The sequence below is a fragment of the Ctenopharyngodon idella genome, chromosome 14 (assembly GCF_019924925.1).
Source record: "Ctenopharyngodon idella isolate HZGC_01 chromosome 14, HZGC01, whole genome shotgun sequence".
NCBI classification, from domain to species: Eukaryota; Metazoa; Chordata; class Actinopteri; order Cypriniformes; family Xenocyprididae; genus Ctenopharyngodon; species Ctenopharyngodon idella.
In genome coordinates, this window is record NC_067233.1 from 23,728,370 (window position 1) to 23,747,023 (window position 18,654).

Consider the following 18,654-nt stretch of genomic DNA (forward strand, 5'->3'; position numbering starts at 1 on the left):
GAGAGAAACCAAATAAACAGCAGTACTTGCCGCGCCATTGTTCTGTCCGACATATTGCTCAAGACCAAATAAAACGAAGTCACGGTGTATCCAAATCAGAGTCTCAAAGTGTTCAGGTCCAAAACAGAATAAGTCCAATACTAGTGGGGGATTTCTGAGACAACGTCTAAACATAAATCCAAAGCTGAATTTTCAGAGCCGCGACGGTGTCCTCTGTGTTATGCCCGTGTGCGTTATGCATTCGCCTCAGTCTCTTTCTTCTTAATACGTGCATTTAGAGAGGGCGGTATTGCTGGAATTACGCGCTCTCAGACGTATCCCTCTGACAAACAGCGGCACTCTGAGACCATTCTGAGTAACTGCAAAATACATCTAAATTATTTAAAAAATGCATACACTCAAAGGATATATGCAGCGAGAAATAGAAATAAAAACACAAAATTAAAACCCGAATTTCTATTTGTGTAAAATAGAGAAAATAATCTAAAATAGCCAAAATATTACATGGTAACGAAATCTGTTCAGCAATCCCAAAGTATTTGTTTGAGAATGTGATTAAATAGCCTTGTATTTAATCAAAAGGGTACAACACACACACACACACACACACACACACACACACACACACACGCACGCACGCACGCACGCACGCACGCACGCACGCACACACACACACACACACAAACAAATTCAACAATACAGTACAAATTACACATTACTAGACGCCAACATATCATTTATAAATAGTCTTTGATATGTCTCTGCAGACAAGAGCTTGAATGTAGTCAAAAGATATCGATTCAGCACCGTGGATAGCGAAACTAAAGTGGCATATTCATTCAGAACGCTGATAGCTCATCCACTGCTTGCTGGAAGATGTTGAATTAAATAATGATAATAATAATAATAATAATAATAATAATAATAATAAAAACATATAAAAAGTTAATGTCTTCATAAACATGGGTATTCATTTTAAATATGGGTATTAAGAAAAGTCTCCAGTGCAATTTCTCTGATTTCCTAAACGAAAAGACGACATTACAAAAAAAAAAAAAAAAAAAAAAAGAGAGAAAGAAATAGAGAAAAATGTAACAACCTCTATGCATAAAACGTATATCTCACCTTGTCAGAATCCTCAATGTTTAGTATCTCCCTCTGCGCATGCGTGAGTGTGTGTGTTCCACTGGTGTCCAGACTAATGATGCTCTCACTGCAAGGTCTGACGTATTTCAGATCACTCTTTCTGGAGTCAGTGGTTCTGCAAACCTCATAATTGTATACGTGCTGTAAAGTTCCTGTGCCGCCTACGTCTGCGTAAAGAGGCGGATAATACGGAATAACTGGAAGATTCGCTCCAGATTTATAAAACATGCGCTCGCGTCTCCATCTGTAGCATTTGACTGACAGTATGGCAATGATAGACACGATAAAGAGAAATGAAACCACAGCCAAGGCCAAGACCAGATAGAAAGTCAGGTTGTCGTTGTATTCCTTGTCGTGCGTAAAGTCAGTGAACTCCGAGAGCACTTCAGGGAAGCTGTCCGCCACCGCCACGTTAACATTGACTGTAGCTGATCGAGAGGGCTGCCCGTTGTCCTCCACTACAACAGTGAGTCTTTGTTTGACAGCATCTTTATCTGTGACTTGGCGTACAGTTCTTATTTCTCCATTCTGTAAGCCCACTTCAAACAGCGCCCTGTCTGTGGCTTTGTGCAGTTTATATGAGAGCCAGGCATTCTGACCAGAGTCCACATCAACAGCCACCACTTTAGTCACCAGATAACCCACATCTGCCGAACGAGGCACTATTTCAGCCACCACAGAAGCGGCTGACTGGACCGGATACAGAACCTGAGGCGCGTTGTCATTCTGGTCCTGAATGATTATTTTCACGCTCACGTTGCTGCTGAGAGGAGGAGAGCCTCCGTCCTGCGCTTTTACGCGGAACTGGAAATCTTTTATCTGCTCGTAATCAAAAGATCGCACTGCATGTATGACTCCACTATCAGCACTAACGGACACTAACGAGGAGACGGGCACTCCGTTAACCGACGAGTCCTCTAGAATGTAAGACACACGGGCGTTCTGGTTAAAATCTGCGTCTCTGGCTCTGACTGTGAATATGGAAAGACCCGGTGTGTTGTTTTCTTGAACAGAGGCCTCATATGAGCTCTTCTCAAAGACGGGCGCGTTATCATTCACATCTGATATCTGTAAGGAGAGAGTGACGCTGCTGGAGAGAGAGGGCACGCCCTCATCAGAGCACGTCACACTGATGTTATACTCAGACTCTCGCTCTCGATCTAAATCGCCTTCGGTAACGAGGCTGTAAAAACCATCTGATGAAGAATGGATGATAAAAGGAATGTTTTCATTTAATTCACATTTTACGATACCATTTTCATTTGTATCAGCGTCTTGAATGTTCATCATCGCTAGAACTGTCCCTGGAGGAGCATTTTCAGAAATGTCATTTGATTTGGACATTATACTGATAACTGGCTTGTTGTCGTTCATATCAGTGACGTCAATAATTACTTTACAAGAATCAGTATGTCCTCCTTGATCACTGGCTTGAATCGCTATCTGATAGTGTTTGTTTTTTTCGTAGTCAACATTACCAATTAACCTGAGAACGCCGTCATACTGGCCAATGTCAAATAGATTTGCGGACGCAGCTGAGGATAAAGAATATGTGACGACGCCATTAGAGCCCTGGTCTGCGTCGGACGCGCTGACTGTGGTCAACACGGTGCCCTTTGCGGAATTCTCGGCTATACTGGCTTTGTATACTGACTGAGTGCAAACAGGAGCATTATCATTCGCATCTAAAACTGTGATGTGTATTTGCATTGTACCTGACATTTGGACCTCGCCGCCATCGACTGCTGTTAACAATAATGAAATGCGGTCTTGAGTTTCACGATCTAGTGGCTTCTGTAATACCATTTCGACCGTTTTAATACCATCAGGTAAACTTTGAGTTTTCAAAATAAAATTGTCACTTGGTTTCAGTGTGTATCTTTGAAGACCATTCACGCCCACATCGGTGTCAACTGCAGTCTCCAAATCAAATTTGGCTCCAGCCAGAGCCATTTCGCTTATTTCAAATTTCATCTCATTAAGGCTAAAAACAGGGGCGTTATCATTAATGTCTTGTATCTCAATTGTTACTCTGTATAGTTGCATTGGATTTTCAAGAATGATCTGAAAATGCAGCGCGCAAGGCGTTGTCTGTCCGCACAGCGCCTCTCGGTCTATTCTCTCTTTGATAAGGAGGACTCCTCTTTCTTTATTCAGCTCGATGTATTCAGCGCTGTCTCCTGTATAAATACGCGCTTTACCCGATTTCAGCCTCTTTAAATCTAAACCCAAATCCTGCGCTATGTTCCCGACTAAAGAGCCTTTCGCCATTTCTTCAGGAATGGAGTAACTGACCTGCCCGAGAGCTGAACTGAGAGAGAGAAACCAAATAAACAGCAGTACTTGCCGCGCCATTGTTCTGTCCGACATTTTGCAGAAGACCACGGGATGAAGATTAAAGATGAAAGCAAAGAAATCAGTCCAGAAAACTGGAATAAACCATGTATATCCAAAGTGAAAAGAACAAGAAATGTATATAAATCCAAGTGAATGATATTAAATGCAGTTTCTCCGTGATTTTCCTTCTCTCTCCTCTTCAGACTGCGCTCTCAGCTTCTCTCTCTCTAATAATATATAGATGATGGGGGTGGAACTGCAGCAGATCTGCTCTCTAAACTGACATATTGACCAACAGCGGCACTATGAGTCCAGTCTGATGAACTACAGAAAATATAAAATTAACAAACCTTTATCCTTAATGTCAGACACGTCTGAGAAAGAAATGTACTAAAAGTTTTGAAGTATAAAACCGACAAATGTCCATAAAAATAAAAAATATCTGTAAAATAAAATGATCATAAGTTTGTGTAAATAATTAAGAAAACACTGAGCGATTAAGAATTGATACGTTTCAATATTTTGATCAGAGACGCAGGGATAAATATCTAAAACACATCTATACCCATAACACATATCTAGATACGACTGAAATAGTGTAGTTTAACTTTAAAAAGAAGAACAGACCGATAATCAGATGAAAATCTCAAAAAGACGGTCTTCTGTAACCAGAATACATGAGGTGATCGCGCCTCACTGCATTTCAGGACCATGGTCAGGGAAACTGACTAGAGTTTTTCCACTTCATGACAAAGACAAACTAAAGTCTTGCTGTTTTCGTGCAAGCAAAAGCAGTGGCAGGCAGTGTGCTATATATTTTTGTCAATAAATAAAAAAGAAAATAGATAGATAAATAAATAAATAAATCCGTCAATTTTTTCTTGTCTGTACAAAAAGTGATGAAATGAGTTCATGTTGAATTACAAAAGGCCTCTAACAATACAGAAGAATGATTTGAGCAATGTACAGAAAATATAAAACTACAAAAGTTGACCAAAATATATTATAAGATAAGAATAACATTTTAAAATATTGCATCAATTAGTTATAAAAATAATTCTCACCTGATCATCACAATCATCAAAGTTCCTATCTCTCTGCGCATGCGTGAGTGTGTGTGTTCCGCTGGTGTCCAGACTAATGATGCTCTCACTGCAAGGTCTGACGTATTTCAGATCACTCTTTCTGGAGTCAGTGGTTCTGCAAACCTCATAATTGTACACGTGCTGTAAAGTTCCTGTGCCGCCTACGTCTGCGTAAAGAGGCGGATAATACGGAATAACTGGAAGATTCGCTCCAGATTTGTAAAACATGCGCTCACGTCTCCATCTGTAGCATTTGACTGACAGTATGGCAATGATAGACACGATAAAGAGAAATGAAACCACAGCCAAGGCCAAGACCAGATAGAAAGTCAGGTTGTCGTTGTATTCCTTGTCGTGCGTAAAGTCGGTGAACTCCGAGAGCACTTCAGGGAAGCTGTCCGCCACCGCCACGTTAACATTGACTGTAGCTGATCGAGAGGGCTGCCCGTTGTCCTCCACTACAACAGTGAGTCTTTGTTTGACAGCATCTTTATCTGTGACTTGGCGTACAGTTCTTATTTCTCCATTCTGTAAGCCCACTTCAAACAGCGCCCTGTCTGTGGCTTTGTGCAGTTTATATGAGAGCCAGGCATTCTGACCAGAGTCCACATCAACAGCCACCACTTTAGTCACCAGATAACCCACATCTGCCGAACGAGGCACTATTTCAGCCACCACAGAAGCGGCTGACTGGACCGGATACAGAACCTGAGGCGCGTTGTCATTCTGATCCTGAATGATTATTTTCACGCTCACGTTGCTGCTGAGAGGAGGAGAGCCTCCGTCCTGCGCTTTTACGCGGAACTGGAAATCTTTGATCTGCTCGTAATCGAAAGATCGCACTGCATGTATGACTCCACTATCAGCACTAACGGACACCAACGAGGAGACTGGCACTCCGTTAACCGACGAGTCCTCCAGAATGTAAGACACGCGGGCGTTCTGGTTAAAATCTGCGTCTCTGGCTCTGACTGTGAATATGGAAAGACCCGGTGTGTTGTTTTCTTGAACAGAGGCCTCATATGAGCTCTTCTCAAAGACGGGCGCGTTATCATTCACATCTGATATCTGTAAGGAGAGAGTGACGCTGCTGGAGAGAGAGGGCACGCCCTCATCAGAGCACGTCACACTGATGTTATACTCAGACTCTCGCTCTCGATCTAAATCACCATCTGTGACTAAACTGAAGAAATTAGTATTGGCAGATTTCAGAGAAAATGGAATGTTTTCACTAGTAGAACACTGAACTTTCCCATTTTCTCCCGAATCAAGATCCTGAACATTTATCATTGTAACCACGGTCTCAGATGCGGAATTTTCAGCAATCACGTTTGATTTGGACATTATACTAATAACTGGCATATTATCATTGATATCAACTACATCAACTACGATTTTACATGAGTCAGTCAGACCACCGTGATCACTCGCTTGAACGCGTATCTCATAGCGCCGAGCTGTTTCATAATCAACTAGACCTATCAATCTTACTTTACCATCAGTCTCATTTATTTCAAATTTACTACGGACATCATTAGTGTTTGTTAATGTATAGGTTATTTCACTGTTTATTCCTTGATCTAGATCGGACGCACTAACTGTCGCTACAATCGTTCCCTTTGGTGAATTTTCAGTTACAGTGGTTTTATAAACTGATTGTGTGAAAACAGGAGCGTTGTCGTTTGCATCTAAAACAATAATATTTATTTGTATATTACCAGACATTTGTGGATCTCCCCCGTCAATGGCTGTTAACGTTAAAGACATATGTTCCTGCTTTTCGCGATCTAGAGGCTTTTGTAAAGTCATTTCGATATGATGGTCTCCTCCTGGCTGAATCTTGAATTTCAGTGCAAAATTATCTGTTGGCTTCAACGAGTAGATCTGAAGACCATTAATTCCAACATCAAAATCCCTAGCAGGCTCTATCGTGAATTTTGCGCCAATGGACGCAGTTTCACTAATTCTGAAATTCATCTCAGCTTTTTCAAAAAATGGTGCATTGTCATTTATATCAACCACCTCAACATTAACACTGTAAAATTCCATTGGGTTTTCAAGAATGATCTGAAAATGTAGCGCGCAAGGCGTTGTCTGTCCGCACAGCGCCTCTCGGTCTATTCTCTCTTTGATAAGGAGGACTCCTCTTTCTTTATTCAGCTCGATGTATTCAGCGCTGTCTGCTGTATAAATACGCGCTTTACCCGATTTCAGTCTCTTTAAATCTAAACCCAAATCCTGCGCTATGTTCCCGACTAAAGAGCCTTTCGCCATTTCTTCAGGAATGGAGTAACTGACCTGCCCGAGAGCTGAACTGAGAGAGAGAAACCAAATAAACAGCAGTACTTGCCGCGCCATTGTTCTGTCCGACATTTTGCAGAAGACCACGGGATGAAGATTAAGGATGAAAGCAAAGAAATCAGTCCAGAAAACTGGAGGAAATCATGTATATCCAAAGTGAAAAGAACAAGAAAAGTATATAAATCCAAGAGAAGGATATTAAATACAGTTTCTCCGTGATTTTCCTTCTCTCTCCTCTTCAGACTGCGCTCTCAGCTTCTCTCTCTCTAATAATATGTAGATGATGGGGGTGGAACTGCAGCAGATCTGCTCTCTAAACTGACATATTGACCAACAGCGGCACTATGAGTCCAGTCTGATGAACTACAGAAAATATAAAATTAATAAACCATTATCTCAGTGTCAGACATATCTGAGAAAAGCAGTTTTCTAAACGAAGTTCCAAAGTATATATATATTTAAAAAAAAAATCCATAGCAATAAATGTCTATGAAATACAAATATTACATTTGTGTAAATAAATATTAAAGGGGAAAAAAATAAACAAATTAATTTCGTGTTTGCTCAAAGTTTTGATCAGGCTATATCTGTATGTCTGAACACTGATCATACAGACAGGGAGAAATGCCTTAAATACAATTATACACATACGAAATATCTAATCAGTAATGAAATGGTATATAGTTTAACTTGTCAATAGGATGGCAGACCAATAAGATGTTGAAAATCTCAAAAAGACAGTCTGCTGTAAAGAGATGCAGCAGAATATATGAAGTAAATGACCGCGTCGCCGCGTTTCAGGACCATGGTCAGGGAGGCAAATGCAAACGCTGAAGACAAAACTTACTTCTTGACAAAAACAAGTGAAAAAAAGCAAGGAAAAAAATTAAATGGCAAATAACGAACTGTGAATACCACGTTAATAATGTTAACAATTGTTAACTGACATTTCAGTAGCAGCGTGCCATACTGTAGGACTTCAACAGAAAATAAAATGTAAAATTAAACGAATAAAACCAGAATATAAAGCAAGTTCCACTTAAAATATGAGCGCTACCATATATAAGACAGAAAATCATTTTCTTCCAGGGCTGTACAGGAAAGATGAACTACATAAGTACAACAAAAAAGCTGACCAGACTATAATAAATGGATGAAAATAAAACAGCAGATGTTTTGTGCCATATTCTACTATCATTATTTAAACATTTCTTAAAATCGCAGAGACACTTCATTTCAGAAAACCAGTCAGCGACCGTGTAAACAGTTCAAGTAAAAATGTTTAATAATGAGAAACGTTTTAAAACAGCACATAAATTAGTTATAAACACAATTCTCACCTGATCAAAAAAATCATTATTCAGCCTCTCCCTCTGCGCATGCGTGAGTGTGTGTGTTCCGCTGGTTTCCAGACTAATGATGCTCTCACTGCAAGGTCTGACGTATTTCAGATCACTCTTTCTGGAGTCAGTGGTTCTGCAAACCTCATAATTGTACACGTGCTGTAAAGTTCCTGTGCCGCCTACGTCTGCGTAAAGAGGCGGATAATACGGAATAACCGGAAGATTCGCTCCAGATTTGTAAAACATGCGCTCGCGTCTCCATCTGTAGCATTTGACTGACAGTATGGCAATGATAGACACGATAAAGAGAAATGAAACCACAGCCAAGGCCAAGACCAGATAGAAAGTCAGGTTGTCGTTGTATTCCTTGTCGTGCGTAAAGTCAGTGAACTCCGAGAGCACTTCAGGGAAGCTGTCCGCCACCGCCACGTTAACATTGACTGTAGCTGATCGAGAGGGCTGCCCGTTGTCCTCCACTACAACAGTGAGTCTTTGTTTGACAGCATCTTTATCTGTGACTTGGCGTACAGTTCTTATTTCTCCATTCTGTAAGCCCACTTCAAACAGCGCCCTGTCTGTGGCTTTGTGCAGTTTATATGAGAGCCAGGCATTCTGACCAGAGTCCACATCAACAGCCACCACTTTAGTCACCAGATAACCCACATCTGCCGAACGAGGCACTATTTCAGCCACCACAGAAGCGGCTGACTGGACCGGATACAGAACCTGAGGCGCGTTGTCATTCTGGTCCTGAATGATTATTTTCACGCTCACGTTGCTGCTGAGAGGAGGAGAGCCTCCGTCCTGCGCTTTTACGCGGAACTGGAAATCTTTGATCTGCTCGTAATCGAAAGATCGCACTGCATGTATGACTCCACTATCAGCACTAACGGACACTAACGAGGAGACGGGCACTCCGTTAACCGACGAGTCCTCCAGAATGTAAGACACGCGGGCGTTCTGGTTAAAATCTGCGTCTCTGGCTCTGACTGTGAATATGGAAAGACCCGGTGTGTTGTTTTCTTGAACAGAGGCCTCATATGAGCTCTTCTCAAAGACGGGCGCGTTATCATTCACATCTGATATCTGTAAGGAGAGAGTGACGCTGCTGGAGAGAGAGGGCACGCCCTCATCAGAGCACGTCACACTGATGTTATACTCAGACTCTCGCTCTCGATCTAAATCACTGTCTGTGACTAAACTGAAGAAATTATTCCCTGTTGATTTTAGCATAAAAGGAATGTCTTTATCTATTGTGCACGCGATCTTTCCGTTGTCGCCGGTATCAAGGTCTTGGACGGTTAGTATTGCAACAACTGTTCCATGTTTAGAATCTTCCAATACACTATTTGTTCTCGACATTATGTTTATTGCAGGTGTGTTATCATTAACGTCAATGACGTCGATAATTACTTTACAGGAATCCGAATGTCCACCTTGGTCTTTTGCTTGGACATCAATTCGATAAACTTTGTTTTTTTCATAATCCACTTTACCAACTAATATCACGACTCCCGTGGTTTCATCTACCTTAAATAAATCATATGCACCACCAGAAGAAATGGAAAATGTAACCATGCCATTAGACCCCAGATCTGCATCAGAAGCACTGACTGTGGTTAAAACAGTGCCCGTTGGCGCATTCTCGGCTATACTCGCTCTATATGCTGCCTGACTGCAAACGGGTTCATTATCGTTGGCGTCCAAAACTGTAATTTGTATTTGCATTGTTCCTGTCAAAGGTGGATCTCCCCCATCTTTTGCTGTCAGTAAAAGTGTGATATGATCTTGCTTCTCTCTATCCAGTGGCTTCTGTAATGTCATTTCGACAGCTTTTTCACCATCAGGTTGATTGTGCAGTTTTAAAGTAAAAAAATCGTTTGTACTAAGAGTGTAATCTTGAAGATTATTAAGGCCAACATCTAGATCATTCGCTCTCTCTAAGACAAACCGAACCCCTGTTTTTGCCATTTCATTTATGTCAAACTTCATTTCGCTGTTTTTAAAGACTGGAGCATTATCGTTGATATCTGTAATCTCTACTGTGATCGAATAAAATTCCAAGGGATTTTCAAGAATTATCTGTAAATGCAGCGCGCAAGGCGTTGTCTGTCCGCACAGCGCCTCTCGGTCTATTCTCTCTTTGATAAGGAGGCCTCCTCTTTCTTTATTCAGCTCGATGTATTCAGCGCTGTCTCCTGTATAAATACGCGCTTTACCCGATTTAAGTCTCTTTAAATCTAAACCCAAATCCTGCGCTATGTTCCCGACTAAAGAGCCTTTCGCCATTTCTTCAGGAATGGAGTAACTGACCTGCCCGAGAGCTGAACTGAGAGAGAGAAACCAAATAAACAGCAGTACTTGCCGCGCCATTGTTCTGTCCGACATTTTGCAGAATACCACGGGATGAAGATTAAGGATGAAAGCAAAGAAATCAGTCCAGAAAATTGGAAGAAATCATGTATATCCAAAGTGAAAAGAACAAGAAATGTATATAAATCCAAGAGAAGGATATTAAATACAGTTTCTCCGTGATTTTCCTTCTCTCTCCTCTTCAGACTGCGCTCTCAGCTTCTCTCTCTCTCTAATAATATGTAGATGATGGGGGTGGAACTGCAGCAGATCTGCTCTCTAAACTGACATATTGACCAACAGCGGCACTATGAGTCCAGTCTGATGAACTACAGAAAATGTAAAATTAACAAACCTTTATGTCAGTGTCAGACATGTTCGAGAAAATCAGTTTTAAACCAAGTTGTTAAGTATAAAAGTAAAACAATTTCCATAACAGTAAGTATCTATAATACAAAGATTATATGAATTTGTGTTAATAAAGATTGAAGGGGGAGAAAAACAAATTTACATTTCGTGTTTTGATGAGGCCACATCAGTATGTGAACACTGATCAAGCCAGACAGGAAGAAATACCTAAAATACAATTATACACATAAGAAATATCTAATCACAAATGAAATAGTGTACAGTTCAACTTCTGAACAGGAGGACAGACCAAAAAGATGTTGACAATATCAAAAAGATTGTGTGCTGTAAAGAGATTCAGCAGTGTGTAAGAGGTAAATGACCGCTTCGCCGTGTTTCAGGACCATGGTCAGGGAAGCAAATGCAAACGCTGAATGGAGTTTCTCACTTCTTGACAAAAACAAGTGTAAATATTATAATACTAATACTACTAATAATAATACGTTATATGTATTTAAGCGGCTCCCAAGGACGGACTCATGCAAGGAAAAAAATGTAAAATGGCAAATAACGAACTCTGAATGCTACAGGTTAATAATGTTAAAATTTGTTAACTGACATTTCAGTGACAGCGTGCCATATACTGCATGACTATAAAAGAAAACTAATAAAAACAGAATAAAAAGCAACTTCCACTTAACGTGCCAAAAGGGGGGGGGGGGGGGGGGGGGGGGGGGGGCATATCACTCGGAAGCTGAAAAATAAGCAGTCATTTTCTTTCTTTCATGTCTATGCAGGAAAAATTAACTACATAAACGCAGCATGTCAAAAAACACTAGACCTCTAACAAGAGAGTACATCTGAGTTACATAACTGCATTAAATACTAAACTAAAAAGTTGACCAGACTATAATAAACGGATGAAAACAAAACAGCAGATGATTCGTGTCATTTCTTGCTAAAATTATTTAAACATTTCTTAAAATTGCAGAGACATTTCATTTCAGAAAACCAGTCAGCGACCGTGTCAACAGTTGTTCAAAGTTGTTCAATCACTATAAACGTTTTAAAATATCACATAAATTAGTTATACACAATTTCTCACCTGATCATCACAATCATCAAAGTTCAGTCTCTCCCTCTGCGCATGCGTGAGTGTGTGTGTTCCACTGGTGTCCAGACTAATGATGCTCTCACTGCAAGGTCTGACGTATTTCAGATCACTCTTTCTGGAGTCAGTGGTTCTGCAAACCTCATAATTGTACACGTGCTGTAAAGTTCCTGTGCCGCCTACGTCTGCGTAAAGAGGCGGATAATACGGAATAACTGGAAGATTCGCTCCAGATTTGTAAAACATGCGCTCGCGTCTCCATCTGTAGCATTTGACTGACAGTATGGCAATGATAGACACGATAAAGAGAAATGAAACCACAGCCAAGGCCAAGACCAGATAGAAAGTCAGGTTATCGTTGTATTCCTTGTCGTGCGTAAAGTCAGTGAACTCCGAGAGCACTTCAGGGAAGCTGTCCGCCACCGCCACGTTAACATTGACTGTAGCTGATCGAGAGGGCTGCCCGTTGTCCTCCACTACAACAGTGAGTCTTTGTTTGACAGCATCTTTATCTGTGACTTGGCGTACAGTTCTTATTTCTCCATTCTGTAAGCCCACTTCAAACAGCGCCCTGTCTGTGGCTTTGTGCAGTTTATATGAGAGCCAGGCATTCTGACCAGAGTCCACATCAACAGCCACCACTTTAGTCACCAGATAACCCACATCTGCCGAACGAGGCATTATTTCAGCCACCACAGAAGCGGCTGACTGGACCGGATACAGAACCTGAGGCGCGTTGTCATTCTGATCCTGAATGATTATTTTCACGCTCACGTTGCTGCTGAGAGGAGGAGAGCCTCCGTCCTGCGCTTTTACGCGGAACTGGAAATCTTTGATCTGCTCGTAATCGAAAGATCGCACTGCATGTATGACTCCACTATCAGCACTAACGGACACTAACGAGGAGACGGGCACTCCGTTAACCGACGAGTCCTCCAGAATGTAAGACACGCGGGCGTTCTGGTTAAAATCTGCGTCTCTGGCTCTGACTGTGAATATGGAAAGACCCGGTGTGTTGTTTTCTTGAACAGAGGCCTCATATGAGCTCTTCTCAAAGACGGGCGCGTTATCATTCACATCTGATATCTGTAAGGAGAGAGTGACGCTGCTGGAGAGAGAGGGCACGCCCTCATCAGAGCACGTCACACTGATGTTATACTCAGACTCTCGCTCTCGGTCTAAATCACCATCTGTGACTAAACTGAAGAAATTATTATTTGTCGTCGTCAAGGTAAAAGGAATATTCTCATTAATTGAACAATAAATTTTACCGTTTTCTCCCGCATCTGGGTCTTGCACGTTTATCACAGTTACAACAGTTTCAGGATTAGAGTTTTCTGATAAGGTGGTTAATTTAGACATGATATTGATGAGCGGTTTATTGTCATTTATATCAATAACATCGACATCGATTTTACAAGAATCGGTCAGACCCCCGTCATCGCTCGCCTGTACATGAATTTGATAATGCCGAGCTTTTTCATAATCTATATTCCCTGTTACTCTCATCACACCGTTTGTTTCGTTAATTTCAAACAATTTCGAAACCTCGTCGAGAGTATTTGCTATTGAAAACTTAATTTTGCCGTTTGAGCCCTCATCCACGTCAGAGGCACTTACTGTCGTTACAACTGTGCCTTTGAGGGCATTCTCTTTAATACTCGCCTTATATATTTTATGCGTAAAAACGGGCGCGTTGTCGTTGGCATCTAAAACAGTAACATGTATCTGCGCAGTACCAGACAATTGTGGATCACCTCCATCTATCGCTGTCAGAACCAGAGACAAATGTTCCTGCTTTTCACGATCGAGGGGTTTCTGCAGAACCATTTCTACAAGCTTACTACCGTCTGCTTGACTTTGTAATTTCAATGAAAAATTATCAGTGGGCTTTAATGAATATGTCTGCAGGCCGTTTATTCCGACATCTAAATCCATTGCTCTCTCTAAAACAAATACTGCCCCCGTTACAGCTGACTCGCTGATTCTGAATCTAATTTCATCCCTTTCAAAAGAGGGTGAATGGTCATTTATATCTGTAACTTCAACTGTAACGGAGTAAAACTCTATTGGGTTTTCAAGAATAATCTGTAAATGTAGCGCGCAAGGCGTTGTCTGTCCGCACAGCGCCTCTCGGTCTATTCTCTCTTTGATAAGGAGGACTCCTCTTTCTTTATTCAGCTCGATGTATTCAGCGCTGTCTCCTGTATAAATACGCGCTTTACCCGATTTCAGCCTCTTTAAATCTAAACCCAAATCCTGCGCTATGTTCCCGACTAAAGAGCCTTTTGACATTTCTTCAGGAATGGAATAACTGACCTGCCCGAGAGCTGAACTGAGAGAGAGAAACCAAATAAACAGCAGTACTTGCCGCGCCATTGTTCTGTCCGACATTTTGCAGAAGACCACGGGATGAAGAATAAGGATGAAAGCAAAGAAATCAGTCCAGAAAACTGGAAGAAATCATGTATATCCAAAGTGAAAAGAACAAGAAAAGTTTATAAATCCAAGAGAAGGATATTAAATACAGTTTCTCCGTGATTTTCCTTCTCTCTCCTCTTCAGACTGCGCTCTCAGCTTCTCTCTCTCTAATAATATGGAGATGATGGGGGTGGAACTGCAGCAGATCTGCTCTCTAAACTGACATATTGACCAACAGCGGCACTATGAGTCCAGTCTGATGAACTACAGAAAATGTAAAATTCACAAACCTTTATGTCAGTGTCAGACATGTTCGAGAAAATCAGTTCTAAACCAAGTTCTTAAGTATAAAAGTAAAACAATTTCCATAACAGTAAGTATCTATAATACAAAGATTGTATGAGTTTGTGTTAATAAAGATTGAAGCGGGAGAAAAACAAATACATTTCGTGTTTTGATGAGGCCATATCAGTATATGAACACTGATCAAGCCAGACAGGAAGAAATACCTAAAATACAATTATACACATAAGAAAAATCTAATCAGAAATGAAATAGTGTACAGATCAACTTCTGAACAGGAGGACAGACCAAAGCGATGTTGAAAATATCAAAAAGATTGTGTGCTGTAAAGAGATGTAGCAGTATGTAAGAGGTAAATGACCGCGTCGCCGTGTTTCAGGACCATGGTCAGGGAAGCAAATGCAAATGCTGAATGGAGTTTCTCACTTCTTGACAAAAACAAGTGAAAATAATACTAATACTAATACTAATACTAATAATACGTTATATTTATTTAAGCGCCTTTCAAGGACCCAAGGACGGACTCATGCAAGGAAAAAAATGTAAAATGGCAAATAACGAACTCTGAATGCTTCAGGTTAATAATGTTAAAATTTGTTAACTGACATTTCAGTGACAGCGTGCCATATACTGCATGACTATAAATGAAAATAAATAAAAACAGAATAAAAAGCAACTTCCACTTAACGTGCCAAAGGGAAAAAAAGACATCATTCGGAAGCTGAAAAATAAGCAGTCATGAACTTGAACTTCATAAACGTAACATGTCAAAAAACACTAGACCTCTAACAAGAGAGTACATTTGAGTTACACAACTGCAATAAATGCTAAACTAAAAAGTTGACCAGACTATAATAAACGGATGAAAACAAAACAGCAGATGATTCGTGTCATTTCTTGCTAAAATTATTTAAACATTTCTTAAAATTGCAGAGACATTTCATTTCAGAAAACCAGTCAGCGACCGTGTCAACAGTTGTTCAAAGTTGTTCAATCACTATAAACGTTTTAAAATATCACATAAATTAGTTATACACAATTTCTCACCTGATCATCACAATCATCAAAGTTCAGTCTCTCCCTCTGCGCATGCGTGAGTGTGTGTGTTCCACTGGTGTCCAGACTAATGATGCTCTCACTGCAAGGTCTGACGTATTTCAGATCACTCTTTCTGGAGTCAGTGGTTCTGCAAACCTCATAATTGTACACGTGCTGCAAAGTTCCTGTTCCGCCTACGTCTGCGTAAAGAGGCGGATAATACGGAATAACTGGAAGATTCCCTCCAGATTTGTAAAACATGCGCTCGCGTCTCCATCTGTAGCATTTTACTGACAGTATGGCAATGATAGACACGATAAAGAGAAATGAAACCACAGCCAAGGCCAAGACCAGATAGAAAGTCAGGTTGTCGTTGTATTCCTTGTCGTGCGTAAAGTCAGTGAACTCCGAGAGCACTTCAGGGAAGCTGTCCGCCACCGCCACGTTAACATTGACTGTAGCTGATCGAGAGGGCTGCCCATTGTCCTCCACTACAACAGTGAGTCTTTGTTTGACAGCATCTTTATCTGTGACTTGGCGTACAGTTCTTATTTCTCCATTCTGTAAGCCCACTTCAAACAGCGCCCTGTCTGTGGCTTTGTGCAGTTTATATGAGAGCCAGGCATTCTGACCAGAGTCCACATCAACAGCCACCACTTTAGTCACCAGATAACCCACATCTGCCGAACGAGGCACTATTTCAGCCACCACAGAAGCGGCTGACTGGACCGGATACAGAACCTGAGGCGCGTTGTCATTCTGGTCCTGAATGATTATTTTCACGCTCACGTTGCTGCTGAGAGGAGGAGAGCCTCCGTCCTGCGCTTTTACGCGGAACTGGAAATCTTTGATCTGCTCGTAATCGAAAGATCGCACTGCACGTATGACTCCACTATCAGCACTAACGGACACTAACGAGGAGACGGGCACTCCGTTAACCGACGAGTCCTCCAGAATGTAAGACACGCGGGCGTTCTGGTTAAAATCTGCGTCTCTGGCTCTGACTGTGAATATGGAAAGACCCGGTGTGTTGTTTTCTTGAACAGAGGCCTCATATGAGCTCTTCTCAAAGACGGGCGCGTTATCATTCACATCTGATATCTGTAAGGAGAGAGTGACGCTGCTGGAGAGAGAGGGCACGCCCTCATCAGAGCACGTCACACTGATGTTATACTCAGACTCTCGCTCTCGGTCTAAATCACCATCTGTGACTAAACTGAAGAAATTATTATTTGTTGACTTTAGGGTAAAAGGAATATTCTTATTAATTGAACAATAAATTTGACCGTTTTCTCCCGCATCTGGGTCTTGCACGTTTATCATTGTTACAACAGTTCCAGGATTAGAGTTTTCTGATAAGGTGGTTAATTTAGACATGATATTGATGAGTGGTTTATTGTCATTTATATCAATCACATCTACATCGATTTTACAAGAATCAGTCAGACCCCCGTCATCGCTCGCCTGTACATGAATTTGATAATGCCGAGCTTTTTCATAATCTACATTCCCTGTTACTCTCACATCACCGTTTGTTTCGTTAATTTCAAACAATTCCGGAACATTGTCGAGGGTATTTGTAATAGCATATTTTACTTTGCCGTTTGAGCCCTCGTCCAAATCTGAAGCGCTCACCGTCGTTACAACTGTGCCTTTGACGGCATTCTCAATGATATTTGCTTTATATATTTTATGCGTAAAAACAGGCGCGTTGTCGTTCACATCTAAAACAGTAATATGTATCTGCGCAGTACCAGACAATTGCGGATCACCTCCATCTATCGCTGTCAGAACCAGAGACAAATGCTCCTGCTTTTCACGATCAAGGGGTTTCTGCAGAACCATTTCTACAAGCTTACTACCGTCTGCCTGAGCTTGCAATTTCAATAAAAAATTATCAGTGGGCTTTAGTAAATAAGTCTGCAAGCCATTTGTTCCGACATCTAAATCCATTGCCCTCTCTAAAACAAATACTGCTCCAGTTACAGCTGACTCACTGATTCTGAATCTCATCTCAGCCCGTTTAAAGAAGGGCGAATGGTCATTCACATCTGTAACTTCGACAGTAACAGAGTACCATTCCATTGGGTTTTCAAGAATAATCTGTAAATGCAGCGCGCAAGGCGTTTTCTGTCCGCACAGCGCCTCTCGGTCTATTCTCTCTTTGATAAGGAGGACTCCTCTTTCTTTATTCAGCTCGATGTATTCAGCGCTGTCTCCTGTATAAATACGCGCTTTACCCGATTTCAGCCTCTTTAAATCTAATCCCAAATCCTGCGCTATGTTCCCGACTAAAGAGCCTTTCGCCATTTCTTCAGGAATGGAGTAACTGACCTGCCCGAGAGCTGAACTGAGAGAGAGAAACCAAATAAACAGCAGTACTTGCCGCGCCATTGTTCTGTCCGACATTTTGCAGAAGACCACGGGATGAAGAATAAAGATAAAAGCAAATAAATTAGTCCAGAAAACTGGAAGAAATCATGTATATATCCAAAGTTAAAAGATCAAGAAAAGTATATAAATCCAAGAGAAAGATTATTAAATACAGTTTCTCCGTGATTTTCCTTCTCTCTCCTCTTCAGACTGCGCTCTCAGCTTCTCTCTCTCTCTAATAATATGGAGATGATGGGGGTGGAACTGCAGCAGATCTGCTCTCTAAACTGACATATTGACCAACAGCGGCACTATGAGTCCAGTCTGATGAACTACAGAAAATGCCTTTATCTCAGGGTCAGACATATCTGAGAAAAGCAGTTTTCCAAACAAACTTCTGAAGTATAAAAAAGGTCCATAACAATAAATGTCTATGAAATACAAAGATTGTATGAGTTTGTGTAAATAAAGATTAAAGGAAAAAAAAAAAAAAATA

The 18,654-nt window shown here is 41.1% G+C and overlaps 1 protein-coding gene, 1 long non-coding RNA gene and 1 pseudogene across 41 annotated transcripts in view; 1 reads left to right on the plus strand and 2 right to left on the minus strand.

Annotated features, from left to right (window-relative positions):
- Positions 1 to 18,654, minus strand: part of LOC127525756 (protocadherin gamma-A12-like) — a 169,497-nt gene that overhangs the window by 52,801 nt on the left and 98,042 nt on the right. For 2 of the 40 annotated variants that reach the window (XM_051918647.1, XM_051918646.1), the window contains exon 2: positions 1,126 to 2,315. The exons of 26 other annotated variants lie outside the window; for them this stretch is intronic. In XM_051918647.1, the coding sequence (XP_051774607.1) occupies positions 1,126 to 2,315 (1,190 nt within the window). 12 more of the 40 variants (XM_051918660.1, XM_051918658.1, XM_051918650.1 and 9 more) reach the window with 11 other exon arrangements.
- LOC127525780 (uncharacterized) overlaps positions 1,123 to 18,654 on the plus strand; it is a 38,080-nt gene continuing 20,548 nt past the window's right edge. The window contains exons 1-2 of the long non-coding RNA XR_007933416.1: positions 1,123 to 1,220; positions 8,305 to 8,563. This is a non-coding gene — a long non-coding RNA (uncharacterized LOC127525780). The remainder of the gene's footprint in view (positions 1,221 to 8,304; positions 8,564 to 18,654) is intronic.
- LOC127525777 (protocadherin gamma-A11-like) lies at positions 4,554 to 7,176 on the minus strand (annotated as a pseudogene).